Consider the following 15,346-nt stretch of genomic DNA (forward strand, 5'->3'; position numbering starts at 1 on the left):
ACCCTAGGCGGAGAACTCACATACAAACCAGTGTGACTCCCACATCACACTGGGATCATCACCCCCTTCCCGAGCCCAACTGTGATGACTTGAGTCTGAAATTCATTTTGAATGCTTACTCCCCAACTAGTGATGCTGTTTGGGGTGGCAGCAGAATCTTTATGGGGTGGGGCAGCTAGTAGAAATAAGTCCTGAAGGTCAGATGTTTGGAGGTGACAGCCAGGATTTCTAGTCTAGACCAGGCCACACTCTCTGTTTCCTTGGCTATTAGAGTGTAAGCAGTCACCACCACAGGCTCCCACCACAATAGACTAAACCATCTGCCACACCTCCTCGGCTCTGACGGACTGAGACCCCTGTGGAACCATGAGCCAACACAAAGATCTCATCCTGTAAGTCATTTCCGTCAGGTTGACTGGTCAGAGCAATGTCAAAGCAGCGGATCCACACCGCAGTCCATAAAAGAAACCCGTGAATGACTGCCACCATTTCTGTCTTACAGAGGCAGCACAATTGTTACTTGGTTAGGTTACAATTCAGGCCTTCGTGTGTAGTTATGTATACTCTTTCCCAACACCACAGCATCCGAAGAGTAGGTAACCAGTGACTGGAGAGGAAGAAAAGACAGACAGACATGGGGCTGGGTCGTGTCTGGATAATTAGACCCATGGCACATAACGTTAGCCAATACACAAGGAACACACAAGAAGGCCAGAATCAAGCTCCCAGAAAACCAGGCCTGAGCTGAGATCCAAGTTCATAAAAGGGTGTCATTTAAACTACAGAGTTAGGCTGGGGCGATGGTTCAGTGGGTTAAGAGTTCTTGCTGGGCAAGCCTGAGGACCTGCATTCAATTCCCAGCACCCACACAAAGAGCAGGGCATGATCACATGTGGGCCCGTAACCCCAGTACTGCTGGGACAGAAGGAGATCACTAGGGCTTGCCTGGCTCCAGAGAATAAGGAAGAGGTAACAGAGCTTGTCCATCTCAAGGAAATAAGGAAATGACAGAGCATAATGCCTCACATTCTACTCTCACTGTGTATACCCACACACGTGTGCATATTACACACACACACACACACACACACAGAGAGAGAGAGAGAGAGAGAGAGAGAGAGAGAGAGAGAGAGAGAGAGAGAGAGAGAGAGAGAGAGAGCGCCAACAAGATTTGTGGCTAATAGCTGACACACACAGATCTTTCCCAAGCAAGCAGGCCTCTCTGTGAAGAGGCAGAAAGGTGGTGGGAACTGTCCGCACGGAGCCTACCTGGCAGGCACAGAGACTGGCCTGCATAGACGACAGATTCATTAAAATGTCACAACAGAAGTGATACTATAAAGTTCAGAAGCAAATCCTTGCAGCAACCCAGGCTGACCAAGCTTCCCGGAGGGGAAATAAAGGTGCTGGCCCTGGATTTTGCACTTCTAGAGGATAGTGGGAGAAGCTGGTACTCACAGTGGGTACTAGAGTGGACACTGTAAACGGGAGATGAGGGAGAGGTAGCTCGAGAATAATGCTGAAGAAACAGATTGTGGAGACAGGGAGGACTTCACCACATGCCTTTAAGAACAGGATGTGAGGGTGGCAGTCGGGAACACAAACCCCATTTCCAGGAAGCAGCCTGGGAGTCCACTAACGTAGCCAAGGGGATGTTAGCAAGGATCAGGTGAGGTCTTCCCTGAAGCGCAATTCTAGAATCCCCTTTCATCACTATTGCTTTATAAAAACAAAACAAAACAAAGAAAACCTGCTACAATAGGCACTGCATTTTCTTTCACTTCCCATCAAGTTCTATAACCTAACTCCTCACTTATAAAGCTTCACAGATTATCCAGAGGCATGACAGGAGATGCCCATCACAGGGCTAGTCACACAGTGAACTCGGTCAATTAAGGGCTTACCTTACAAACACAAGGACCTGAGTTTGATCCCCCAAAACCCAGAGAAAAATCCAGGGAGGGTAGTCTGTACTTGTACCCCCAGTGGTGGGGAGGCAGAGACAGGAGGATTCCTGGAGCTCACTGGCTGACCAGATTAGCCTACTTGTCAAGCTCTAGAACAGTGTGAGACATCCTCATACCTCCCCAACACGCGCATGCGCGCGCGCACACACACACACACACACAAACACACAAAATGGCAGCTAAGTTTTTATTTCTGTCAGGCAGCCTGGAAGAGGATGCTGGCTTCTTGAGTCATATGCTGTATTATTTTCTTCAGTGCATACATGATTAATTTCTCATCTACTTACTGGTTTTACTTTTTAAAATTCCGTAGCAAATCCACCACCATGAAGGTGGATTTTTAAAGTGCCCCAGCTGGAGCAAGGTTAGGCTTAACTAAGCCCCTCTTCATCATCTCTCCCTCAAAGACGCTGTCTAAAAGCTAGCTTTTATAATTCCTGATACAATTCCTGTGGAGAAGGCCTTGACCATCTCCACTCCGTACTGAAAGGAAGATTATGACCGTGACCAAATGAAAAGAAGCTACAGTGACTGTCCCCATTATGAGGACAGTGTCACAAGACTCGGGCAAACCCAAGCGCATTCTACACAGATCACATGGGTCTCACAGGACAGATGAAGACACTCAGATGCAAGTGCTATTTTCAAGGAGCCCCAATAGAGAAAAGGGACTAGCAAGCTTTTCATCCAATGAGACGTAGTTACCCTTCACAGGATCTCGTGCCAACGCTACACTAGCCAGAGCCTGGGATCGTGCCTTCTGAGGGCCAAGTTCTTCCTGCGTCTTCGTAGACACCAGAGCGCAGCTAGGTCTTAGCATGCAGCACAGGCGGTTCATGTCCACACATGAGACCGGCCACGAGAGAGAAATAATGAGCGGCTAGGCAGCCCAGAACCTGCTCGAAGCACAGTTCCCGCGGGAAGGCCTGGGAGTGCCTCTCCTCACTAACACTGGTGCAGCGCCCCCATGGAGCGAGACTGATCTCCGGAGAGGCGCCTCTGGCCACTCAGCCACACAGCTGGTTCTTGCTGCTGGGAATACATACCTTAAGCATGTTCCTTTGGTTCTTAAAAGGGGGTTGACCTTCTGCTCCCCTGGTTGCTCCAATGTGTGCACCAGGAGCAAACAGTTTTCCGGAGAGGAATGAACCTTAGTAGGGGGAGAATGTGGAGAGCAATGGTCCGTGAGCTCTCTTCCCTCTCAGGTCACGGAGGGGGAGACAGGCACTTGCCAGTCCTTATTTCCCAGTCTCACCTCAGCAGAGCCAGGGACCCCACCTGGTGGCCTGAGCCTGAGTGGAAACTTGGAGTGTCGGCTTGTGGCAGCTCGCAGGTCTACCAAGAACCCTCCACTGTGGCACTTCATCTCCCTCCCGTCAGGGTGGCAGGCTCCACCGACCACCTCACCAGTGCCGGGCTTCTGCCTTTGGTTCCTGGTTCTAGTGCTGACTGGGTGCTTCCTTCTGGTCTGCAGTCAGAGAGGGAGGTCAGCCTCCCAGCCAGAGCACAGTCCAGGAGAAGCTGCTCTGCTTTTCCACAGGGGAGCTAGCTGCCAGCCCTGTGAGCTCTCAGGAAGCCCAGGTTAGACCAACTGTGAAGCAGACATTTACACTTAAAGGAAAACTTGCAAAGCTATTTTCTAACTTCCTATTAAAGTTCATGTAGTAGTTTTACAAACAGCTGACTAAACGTAGACAGGAAAAGGGGCTAGGAAGTGAAAGTCTCTCTCTCTCTCTCTCAAAAGACTTTCGGTTTTAAAATAAAAAAGGTTCACTGAGCTGTAGTGGCGCACACCTTTAATCCTAGCACTTGCGAGGCAGAGGCTGGCTGGTAGATCTCTGAGTTCGAGGACAACCTGGTCTACAGAGCAAGTTCTAGGACAGCCAGGACTCCAGGGAGAAACCCTGACTTGAAAACAAACCTAAGGTTCAGGCAGGAATAATGTCATACACCTGCAATCTTGGCACTTGAGAGGCAGAGGCAGGAGGAGAGTGATTTCAAGACTGGCCTAGGCTACACGAAACTCTGTCTCAAAAAAGCCAGAAAGAGAGGGAGGCAGGGAGGGAGGGAGGGGAGACAGATGGACAGAGGTGGGGGATGACTGATTTCCGAAGGATGGGAAAGAATTCACATGGGAATGAGAAGCAGAGGCTGAAAAGGAATGGCGTCAGCCAGAAGGGAAGGGACGGTCCCCTAACACTGCCAAGCGCGACAGCCACACCTCAGGGTAATGGTGTGACAGGAACTACAAACCTGGAAATGCCGCTTCAACTGCAAGAACAGCAAACTAAAAACGGACCGGGCTGGGCCAGCGAGACAGTTCAAGGGTAAAGGCCACGAACCCAAACGACCTGAACTGGATCCCCAGACCTCAGGAAGGAGAGAACTGACTCCCTAAGTGTCCAAAAGTATGAACAAGGGGCATGATACACACACACACACACACACACACACACACACACACACACAACTTTTAAAAAATGTAAACTTTTAAGTCTGAAAAGCACAAAACCGGACAGCCGTTAACCTGCTGACAGGGAGCATGGAATTCTGAAGGGCTCCAGAAGTGCCCCTTAAAATCTGAATTGCCCCAGCAACTGCCCTCAAAGAGTGGCCTGGCCATCTTGGAAGGGACCGAGGGCCCTTTCAGAAGGAGCCCTGACATGTATTTGCAGAAACACCACACTGCTGTCTGCCTTTCCAGGGCTACTTTTTCATATGTAAAGGGGGTCCCCGAGGCTTGTGACATGCGCATCAGAGGCATGAGCGGCAGGAGATAGGTGCATCTGGTCTGCTGGGGCTTTATACAAATGGAAACTAATGCCATTCATGCTTTTGGAGCTACTTTTTATAAAAATGTATTATATATCACATATACCAACAAGCAAAGGTGCTAGTATTATTACTTTTTAAATTTCAAAGCTTTTTAATTTCTTGTAAAATGTCAAAAGCTATAAATCATAAACAACAGCTTCTTTAGAATCCTAACAAAATCCTGAGTGTAAAGTGTGCACGTGACCAGAGACTCTGAGACCCACTGCTCCAGGGAAATGCTTGGCCAAGGCGGCGCGTGCAAGGCCGCCCTGAGCTGATGCATCTGACACAGCAGCTAAGGAAAGTGAGGAACAGTCACTCTGAGAAAGTCCTATCCCACTTAAAAAGAACGAGGTGGGGTCAGGGAGGTGGCTCAGTGGTAGACACTCACTGCACACGCCTGAGGACCTGAGTTGGACAGGGAAACTGCCTGGCTTGCAGGCCCAGCTAGCTGGAGACTAGAAGAGCAATAGCTTGCCTGCACATGCATATACACACGCAGACACACCTACCTGCACATGCATATACACACGTGGACACACTTGCCTGCACATGCATATACACACGCGGACACACCTGCCTGCACAGATGAAAGAGGCTCGCATATGCCTACCTGCACACGCATATACACACGTGGACATGCAGACACACACACACACACACACACGCATGAGTGAAACCATCTCCAAGGCACATTAAAGATAAATGAACAATCAGCAACACAGGCCACATGCCTATTGTTTAAGTCTTCAATACTTTTTGCATTTGTTTATCGTGTGTGTATGTTTATGTGGGGAGGGGGGTGCGTGTGTGCCACTGCACACATGTGGAGACCAGAGGACAACTTGAGGGCCTCGGTTCTTTCCTCCCACCAGGAGGGTCAAGGGGATGGAACTCAGGCTTTGGGTTTTGCAGCAAGCTTCTGTACCTGCTGAGCTGTCTTCCTGGTCCTGTTTAAACTTTATAATAGTGTTAAAAGGCTACCAGAACCATGTTTTCCCAACAAAAAGAAGGGTAACATATCCTACTCCACAGAGTAGTTACCTCTGCAAGAGAATGGGATTAGGGTGTGTACACACACAAAGGCTGGGCTCTTTAACAACACACCCCAGTACATACAGACACACAGCCTTTGGCAAAGTGCACTTAACTGATGTGTAGTTATTTCCTCTGGACTGAAGCCCTTCCTCCAGAAGTAAATCGGGGAGGCAAGGGGGATTCACAGTAAAGTTAGAGGGCCCTGCCCTGAGAGCTATAAACAATGAACATCTGCAGGCCGAGCTGGTGTCTTAGCTACTGTTCTACTGTTGTGAAGAGACACGGTGACCAAGGCAACTTTTATAAAAGAAAGCATTTAACTGGGGGCTTCCTGGCAGTTTTAGAGGGTTAGTCCATGATCATGAGGGCAGGAGGTAGACAGGCATGGTGCTGGAGCAGTAGCTGAGAGCTTTACATCCCGACCCACAGGCAGCAGGCAGAAAGGGAGAGACTGAGCCCGACGTGGGGTTTGAAACCCCAAAGCCCACCCCTACTGACACACCTCTTTCAACAAGGACACACCTTCTAACCCTTCCTAAACAGTTCCATCACACGTGACAGGGAGCTATTCCCACTCACAGCACAGCAGGCCAGGAATGAGGCTTTTGTCACCCACACAGAGTTCAATCCTGTATCCAGAGGCAACAAATCTGTTTATATCTCCCCAGGACAAGTTGCACAAGAGCTGGAAAATCTTTCTAGAACTGCCACAACCGCATGGCACAGCAGGGACCTGCCTGCTGGGGCTCGCAGCAAGGACACAGTGGGCCAGTCACACTGCACTGGCAACTGCCTGCCACCAGCTGCAGCACCAGGCCACACAGGCCACACACTGACTGCACACCCTTCCCATCAGTCTTCAGCATCTGCTAACATGGAAATCGTACTTTCCTTGAGAGAACTGTCTTAGTCAGGGTTCTCTAGGGGAACAGAACCTCTAGGGAGTGAATATATGTCAGAATTTAAAATTGTAACGATGGTAAAATCACACCTGAGACACTGAGAACATGGTGCTTGGTCCTTGAGACTGGGAGCCTTAATAGTCAGAAGAGTCCTAGAATTGCTCACTGTGGAGCGGTTACCTGCTGTCACTCAGTCCTGGGTGCCTCAGTGGTCCCAATCTGGTGTCCCGAGCCCAGAAAGATCCAGAGTGGCTGGTCCAACCCCGAGGAAAGTGTGGAAACACGGTTCTAGGTGTCAGAAGCAGCAGAAGCAGCAGTGGCGCAGGCCGGCTCCACCACAAGAGGGAAGACCAGGAGATCTTCTGTAAAGCTCAGTGAGTCCTCTCTCAGTAACAGGACCAACTGAGGGAACCAGCGAGCCAGGTCACCTTGCCCACCCACACGGATGAGAGGATCAAATGACACTAAGAACCCGGAGGGGCATAAGGAAGTGAGCCTCATATCTGAACTGTGAAAGCATCCTCTACCTCCTGCCAGAGCAACTAAGGGGCGGACTATAATTAAACCTGTTGACCTGTCCAAAGGAAAGAAAAGAGCATTTGGAGGAGCGGCTTTCACATCTGTGCCCCCGCCCAGTAGGGGGAAGCCCTCCACAGATGAACCCCTAGTAGATTCTGAGGAAGAAGCCTGCTAGCCTCCAGGCCGTCTGTGACTGTGACCTTCAGACTCCAGCCCTGCACTGCAAACAAACCGCACACAAGGGCTATGACCTAGGAAAGCACAGCCAAGAGTCCCTGAGAGAGCCGGCAAGCCGCACTCCTCCACGGCCTCCCTTCAGTGCCGACCTCCAGGTTCCTGCCTTGAGTGCCTGCCCTGACCTGACTTCCTGTGACGACAGACTGTCATGTGGAAGTATAGGCAAAGTAACCCCTTCGTCCCCAAGTTACTTATGGTCGTGCTTATTACAGCCAGAGAAACCTGAACCAAGACTGCTAAAAATTTAATCACAGTAGCTGGTAGTGGCCACTAACAGCCATGACTAAAATGAGAAAAGAGGCTGGGGCTGTACAGCTCTGTGGTAAAGTGCTTACCTAGCATGCAGGAGGCCCTGGGTTGAATCCCCAGCACTGGAGAAAAACAAACAAACAAATGAAACCAATAAGCAGGCAACTTTAATGGCCCACCGAGGGCTTCTTCCTGTACCTCATTGCCTTTCAGATGCTTGACATGCTGTGAGCAACGGACCCTAACCAGGTGGCATGCATGCCAGGTGCAGCAGCTACCGAGCTTTGGTGTCCTCATTTATGCTCCCAAGTCTTCTGATTCTGATGTGAAATGCATTTGATTGACAAAGCAGCACAAACCCAGCAACAGAACAGTCAGGTCCTGTATAGGAATGAATAGATCTACCCAAAGAACAGGGCCCTAAAACAGAGCCATCTACCCAAAGATAACGATAGGAAAAGCACTGTACATCAAGGGCCTAGAGTCTTAGTCGGGGATCCTATGGCTGTGGTGACACACCACGACCAAAGCAAGTTGGGGAGGAAGGGTTTATGTGGCTCACGCTTCATCATCACTTTTCATCACCCAAGAAGTCAGGACAGGAACTCAAGCAGGGCAGGAACCTGGAGGCAGGAGCTGATGCAGAGGCCATGGAGGGTGCTGCTTACTGGCTTCTTCATCATGGCTTGTTCAGCCTGCTTTCTTATAGAACCCACCCACCATGGGCTGGGCTTTCCCATATAAATTATTAATTTTAAAAAATGCCTTACAGGCTGCTTTCTGTGGAGGCATTTTCTCAGTTGAGGCCCCCTCTCCAATGACTCCAGCCTGTGTCAAGTTAACACAGAAACAGCCAGCACTCCGAGGCTTCCCAGTGACAGTGAGGAGACATAAATAACAGTCTTGATGTCTTATTGAAAGGACAAAAGAGACCAAGTGGTAAACGTAAAATAAAATCACTGAAGATGGTTAGGAGAAAAAAGAAATGGATGGTCACCTGCTATCTGGGTGAGATAGCATTCTAGTAACAATGGAGTTGAAGAAATAAAATAGGTTTCTTTTTAAAAAGATTTGTACATTCATCTCTGTCTGTCTGTCTCTCTCTGTCTCTCTCTCTCTCTCTCTGTGTGTGTGTGTGTGTGTGTGTGTGTGTGTGTGTGTGTGTGTGTGTGTGTGTTGGGGGGTTATGCTTCTGTACTCATATGGAGGCCGAGTACCTGATAGTGAATTTGCAGGAGTCAGGCCTAGACAGGCCCAGCGTGTTTTCTTATACTTGGCTGAAATACAAACTTAGGAATGCGAAGTCATTCTGGGAGATGAGTTCATCTTTCTGGAAACTGATGTCGTTCTCATCTTTCCCCCAGAGAGAGGAGAAAGGGAACATTTGTGGAGATCATTACAAGCAAACCGTACATGTCAGAGTTGAAACTGGAAAGAATTTGAGTGTCTGTCACCGGACACTGCTCAGATGATGTGTGGTTGGACCACACTGTGCTCCTGGGTTCATTCTGCCGTTAAGAAGCCAGGGAGGGGTGAAATGGTTCGGTGGGTAAAGGCACTTGCTTCCCAAGCCTGACGCCTCAAGTCTGAACCCCAGGACACACATGAAGGGAGGAGAAAAACCCCTTTTGCAAGCTGTCCTCTTACCAACATTCATACACGTGGTGTGGCATGCATGTGCACACACACACACACACACACACACACACACACACACACACACACACTAGATACATGTAAGCAAACAAAACAACAACTATAAAAATGCACTCCAAGCCCGGCAGTGGTGGCGCATGCCTTTAATGCCAGCACTCGGGAGGCAGAGCCAGGTGGATCTCTGTGAGTTCGAGGCCAGCCTGGGCTACCAAGTGAGTTCCAGGAAAAGGCGCAAAGCTACACAGAGAAACCCTGTCTCGAAAAAAACAAAAAACAAAAAACAAAAAAAAAAAAAATGCACTCCAAAATATATAAGTGGAGAAAACAGGTTCTGTGGCATAGGGGGGGGGCCTGTTTAACACGCATGATGGACACACGTGGATGCAGAGGAGAAGAGGGTTATGAATTGACGACTTATCCTCCAGAAACACGGATGAAGTCAAACACCTCTGCAGGAGGCCTCCCTGGACCCCACACCCTCTTCCCGGCTCTTTGATTCTGAGTGTGAGCTGAGGGTGCACTGTTATTGGGAAGCTGATATCAGTCCGTGCTTACACACACAGCCTCAGCTATTTGTAGCTACCTAGGGGAGAGGATTACTGGCTCATTGCTGGCTCACAGACCCTCCCGGTAGGAGAGGCATGGCAGCAGGCATCTCCACAGCAGCGGCAGCTCCTTGCGGACCTCTCAGTGGGCTGAAAATCAGAGCAGACAGGAGAGAAGGCAGAGCACGGACCGCAAGGCTTTCTCTAGAATATCCAGCACACACAGAAAACTGACAGCTAGGTGAGACAGGCAAGGTGACGGCTGGTAGAGCACTGGGTGCCAATGCTCCCTTCTCAACCCCCGGCTCACAATCCCATTCCAACTGCCTTCTGCAGAACGGAAGCATTAGGATAACCACAGCAGTTGCCCAACGGAGTCCCGAGTTCTTACATTCCATCCAAGTAAAATCTTCAAAATGTGAGCCAGGATTTGGAAGATAAGAGCATCCCTGAGCAGCTCCCTCCAGAGGGTCTGTGTCTGTAATTGTCCCCATTGTAGGGTCAGTTAGGGCCAGTGAGCAGCCCCAGCCCCAGGGGGCTGCAAAAGCTACCAAAGCCACCTCGACCATGGCACCCTCTACAGCCTTCAGGGATCCATCAACACAAGACTAAGCATGTAACAGGTGAGACAGGCACAAGGACAGGCTATGTGACAGGATTCCAGACAACAGAGAGGAGGGTGAGGGCTAGGAGAGGGTCACTCAGCCATGCTTGCAGCTGCCAAGTCCTGCCCCACACTCCCGGGACTGTCCTCTCTACCGTGTGGTGGGCCAACTACCTGCTTCATTTAAATGGCTCCATTTAAGGGTGATAAACACTGTGACCAAAAGCAGCTTGGGGATAAAAGGGGTTATTTCAGCTCACAGTTCTGATGCCCCCCCTCCATCACTGAGAGAAGTCAGAGCAGGAAATCAGTGCAGAAATTCATGCAGAAGCCATGGAGAAGTGCTTGTTCCCATGGCTTTCTCAGCCTCCTTTCTTATATATCCCAGGACCACGCACCCAGTGGTAGTACTGTCCAGGGACCTGGGCCCTCCCACATCAATTATCAATCTGGTGGGGGCATTTTCTCAGTTGAGGTTCCCTCTTCCCAATGACTCTCCCTTGTGCCAAGTTTTCATAAAACTCGCCAGCACACTGGGGTTATTACAATGATTACAATTTTCATTCTCACTCCTTTTTGGGAGGGAGGGGGTGTTTTGTCCTTGATGGCACGCAGTTAAACTACACAAAATCAATCACTGATTGTGAACGCTAATCTCCTAGGACTTCGTTTGAGTTCATACACACACACCTGCCTTCCCCTTAAAACTCTTGAGCCCTTCAGAAGACAAGGGCATCTGCTTGTCTGAGTATTCACCTAGAGTCAGCCAGCCTGGTGCTCAAGAGTTCCTGCTGCCCTATCCTGACATCACACCGGTGGCAGGTGTCACCTGGTAGCAGACTAGTGTCCAGCTGAATGGTAAATCCCCACGAGCAGAGAGAGGACCATGCCTCGGACAGCAGAGCACGCGCACACAGCCCAAGCAAAGCCTTGCTGGCTGGACCCACCTCCATGCCCCCCAAGGTGCCGCTCACACACTGCATCCACCTGGACCCGCATAACAGACCCCATAACAGACCCCGGCGACAGGGGCCTCCGGAGTCCTCCTAATAGGGGGATCAGCTCCTCCCTGTTGGCCTCTGCCCACACCAAGTGTCCAAGACTTCCTTCTTCAGCACAGGGACATTTATTCCCAGGGTTTTGACGCCCGGCACTTGGTTCAGCCCACACTGGAAGGCAGAGACTATCATCAGCCCCCAAGGGATTCTGTGGTTTTCCTTTTAGCAGGATCATCCCTGCCCAAGAACCAGGAAAACCGAAAGCTTACTTTGCACCATTGCTCCAGCAACTTTCTGCCACACTGACCAATCCTGCCACATGTCACAGAACCACACTTGCCATGCGCTTTCCTGACCAAGCCCTGCCTCAACTAGCTCCTCTGCTCACTAAGGTGTGCAGGCAGCCTTTGTGTAAGGCCACTCTCTTCTCTCCACAGCCTGTTAAAATCTAGGTACCCAGGTGCTTCCTACTGCTCCCTCATCTCTCAGAAGGACCCGGCCTCTTCCTTCCTCCATTCATCCCCCACCCATGCACAAGACCTCAACTTTGCCCCAGCTCAGGGCGTTCACGGGCCCAGATTCCCCATCTCCCCTCCTACATCCAGAACCCAGGTGCCTCACTATTACTTATTGAGTGCTGCTGTGGCCACTCTGTCAATCAACAGCCTCCCAATCCCAGGTGAGTGAGCATTTGTCTCTCTGTAGTAATCTGACCCAGGCCCATATGCCCTCAGCTCCTAGAGCCCCCCAGGAAGTCCCTTGCTCTGGGCTCACACAGCCCCTGAGCTTCCCTTCTGAGAGACTGTAACTGTCATCTCAAAATCCTGGCAACTATCTCATCTGGGCTTATCCACACTCCACCCGCCCTGACACAGATACTCTGCAAGGTCCTGCCCCACCTGCAAGTACTGGTGCCCCTACACTAACCTACAATTCACACGCTCACTCAGGTTATCAAAGTCAGGATAGTTGGCAAATAAGACCACTCACTCTGCCTCAGGATCCCGCCCCAAACACTAGACTTCGGACCTCACATAACCATTAAGATGAAATGAGAGTTTTTATTAAAGGGACTAGGCCATCTCTTCATCTTTCATTCATAGCAAAACCTAGGTGGAGGGCCTCTTCTACCTCCAAGGGCAGTTACTCCCCATTGCACACAGCCCTAAGACAGAACTCAAGTACCAATGAGAAGCACGACAGTGAAGCAGCACCCTGTACAGGGAACGCTTGTCTTTACATCCTCCCTGGAGCCACTCAGGAACTTCTTTGGTGTGAAATTGTAGGTGACTGCACAATTATTCTTGGCTCGTGTAGAGGCAACAGGCTGGACGTGAACTCCAAGCCACAATCATGGGGCTCAGGAGACAAAGGAACTGGAGGGAGGATGCTAGGAGGGTCGACAGAGGTACCCAGATGCACTCAAAATCCGGTATGACCAGGGTGGCTACATTAGAAGGGGCGTGCAGAAATGCCGTCTGTGCGCAATGAGGTCTCCTCTTAGCAGGCCCTGCCAACCCCAAACAATGCCAGCCTCGCCCAGGCTGTCCCTGCGCCCCCGGCCTCACCGATGGAGATCTCCTGAGCGAAGGCCAGCGAGATGAGCAGCAGAGGCAGACCCACGGCGATGCAAGTGACCATCTTGTCCACCGCTAGCTCCAGCCGCAGCCCCTTGAATTTGGGCTCGGTGGGCTCCTTCAGCAAGAAGTCCGAGAACACATACTCCGTGGCCAGGTGGGCGATGGCCATGGTCACGGCGCGGGACTGGCAGCCGAGGGCAGGCGCGGGTGCTGCGGGCAGCCGGGGCGAGGCGCCAAGTCCTCGCGGTCAGCGACCAGGCGCGCGGCTTCCGCTTTCCCTTCCCGGGCTCCCGGGCGGGCCCAGCATCGCACCGCCTTGGCAGGCGCTGCTGAGACCGCCTTGTAGGGATCCCACGGGCGCCTCAGCTGCCTGGGACCGCCCCGGGCTGCGCAGGGCGCACGAGCTCCCGAGCTGCGGCTGCAGCGATCGCACCCCGTGCTCAACCCTCGCGGGTCCCCGGCGCGCGCGCGCCACCAGGACTTCGGCCTCTCTGCGCGCGCAGGGGCAACAACGAGCCAGGAACAAAGCACTTCGCCCCAGCGGCCACAGCAGCCCGTGGCTGCACTGCACACTCGGCTCGGGGAACCGAGCTCTTCCGGAACCTGCGCCGGGAAACCGGGTTCCCAGGCGAGCAGTTTCCGGAAGCGCGCTTACGCGGGCCGGGTGGGCGCGGCTGCACCGCGACCCTGGAGTCCGGACCAGTGAAGGATCGCCCTACCCTGTCGCCCTCAGGGCAGTCGCGCCCCTCCTACCCCTGCGCTCCTAACTCTTAATATACAGGATTTAAAAAAAAAAAAAAATTGTTTCCAGTCATTTCTGAAGCAGTCCCTTCCCCTGAGCACGAGCTAGCTCCTTTCCAAGCCTCGCCCACCATTGTGTGGGCGTGTGATGCTGAAGATGAACCCAGGTCTTGTGCACCGCTGCCGCCTAGACAAGCGCTCTACCAGAGTGCCATACCCCAAGATGCAGTCCGGGTTCCGTAAGAGCTTCAAGGAACAGCCTGTGCCATAAAAAGTTGGTGTTGACCGAAAGTATGTTAGAGGCGGGCCTGGACCTTTCCAGAGTTCTGTAAGCCTGAGAGACAGAGAATGGGGTGAGCAGTGTGGGACTGGTCTCAAGCCCAGCCCCTCTGCTCTTTGCTCTTTGCTCTACCCTTCTGTCCAAAGCAGTGGCCAAGGCCGCAAAGGAGTACCAACTGGTGGATGTGTGGTTGACGAGCTACGGAGAGTTGCTTCTGAATGCCTCACTGGAAGTAGATAATGAGACAGTCAAGAATGCTCCAGCCGTTTGCTGCCTTGGAAGATGAAGGGCCAGGCACGGACACCCTCTCTGGGCTGTGTACATCAGCAGGGTCTAAGGGGGTGGTAAATCCAAGGCCTGCGAGTACCTCTCCACCGGACTAGTCCTAAAGCCCTCAGAAGACCTCCACAGCCCTGCACTGGTGAAGCTCACAGACAATCAATCCTTACCTCAACCTCAACACTCTTTCTTCAACGTTTCCCTAACCATTGCTGTTGGCGCTTGCCCCAAGACAGAAGCCTGGAGCTACAATTTTAGCGTTTCTATCACTCTTGACTGCCGCCCCCAACTAAGCCTGAATTGTTGGGCTTCTCTTTAGCACAGCTCCCCACTTGCACACCCAGCAACCAGCACCCCAGTTTACCCCACCAACATCTAACTGCCCACAGGAAGATATCCTCCAGACCCTCCAAGCCATTCTCCAAATGGTTGTAAAGTGTTGGGAATAAAAGTGGCATGCTTTTATTAATTTCATTCAAGTAGTCAAAAAATGAATCTCTGTCACTAGAATGTGTTTGTGTGGCCCGGTTTCCACTCCCCTGTCTAGTCCCCTCAGGGCACGTGGGGACAGCGATGGGCCAGGCTGCTGGGGCCTGGGAGGATGAGTCTGTCTGGGGCAGGCTGAGCTGCAATGACTGTTTTCAAGGAACCAGTAAGTCATGCATGCAGTCATAAAGGCAGTTGTCCTCTTCCTGCAGGATCAACTCATCCAAGAGGGGAAATGGCCCCTCCCCCTAGTTGGAATGAGCCAGTCACTCTCTTGGTACTTGCCTCCTAACTCTCTGGCATCCAGCTCACTCTGGGCAGGTGATGGTGGTGGCTTGGATATCTGCTCTGAAATCACCTATGAACTTCTGAGGTTGGAGTTTGAGTCTTGGCTGTTTTATAAACTGCCTTCCTTCCTGTACATTGGTTAAGGCATCAAGCAAAGATTGGT

At 51.5% G+C, this 15,346-nt stretch overlaps 1 protein-coding gene across 1 annotated transcript in view; it reads right to left on the bottom strand.

Moving 5' to 3' along the window:
* The window catches only part of Panx1 (pannexin 1), a 38,699-nt gene extending 25,010 nt beyond the window's left edge, over nucleotides 1–13,689 (bottom strand). Inside the window, exon 1 of the mRNA XM_006990525.4 lies at nucleotides 13,098–13,689. Coding sequence (XP_006990587.1) covers nucleotides 13,098–13,278 — 181 coding nt within the window. The 5' untranslated portion in view covers nucleotides 13,279–13,689. The remainder of the gene's footprint in view (nucleotides 1–13,097) is intronic.
* Nucleotides 13,690–15,346: the final 1,657 nt, after the last annotated feature.

Source organism: Peromyscus maniculatus, chromosome 7, assembly GCF_049852395.1.
Source record: "Peromyscus maniculatus bairdii isolate BWxNUB_F1_BW_parent chromosome 7, HU_Pman_BW_mat_3.1, whole genome shotgun sequence".
NCBI classification, from domain to species: Eukaryota; Metazoa; Chordata; class Mammalia; order Rodentia; family Cricetidae; genus Peromyscus; species Peromyscus maniculatus.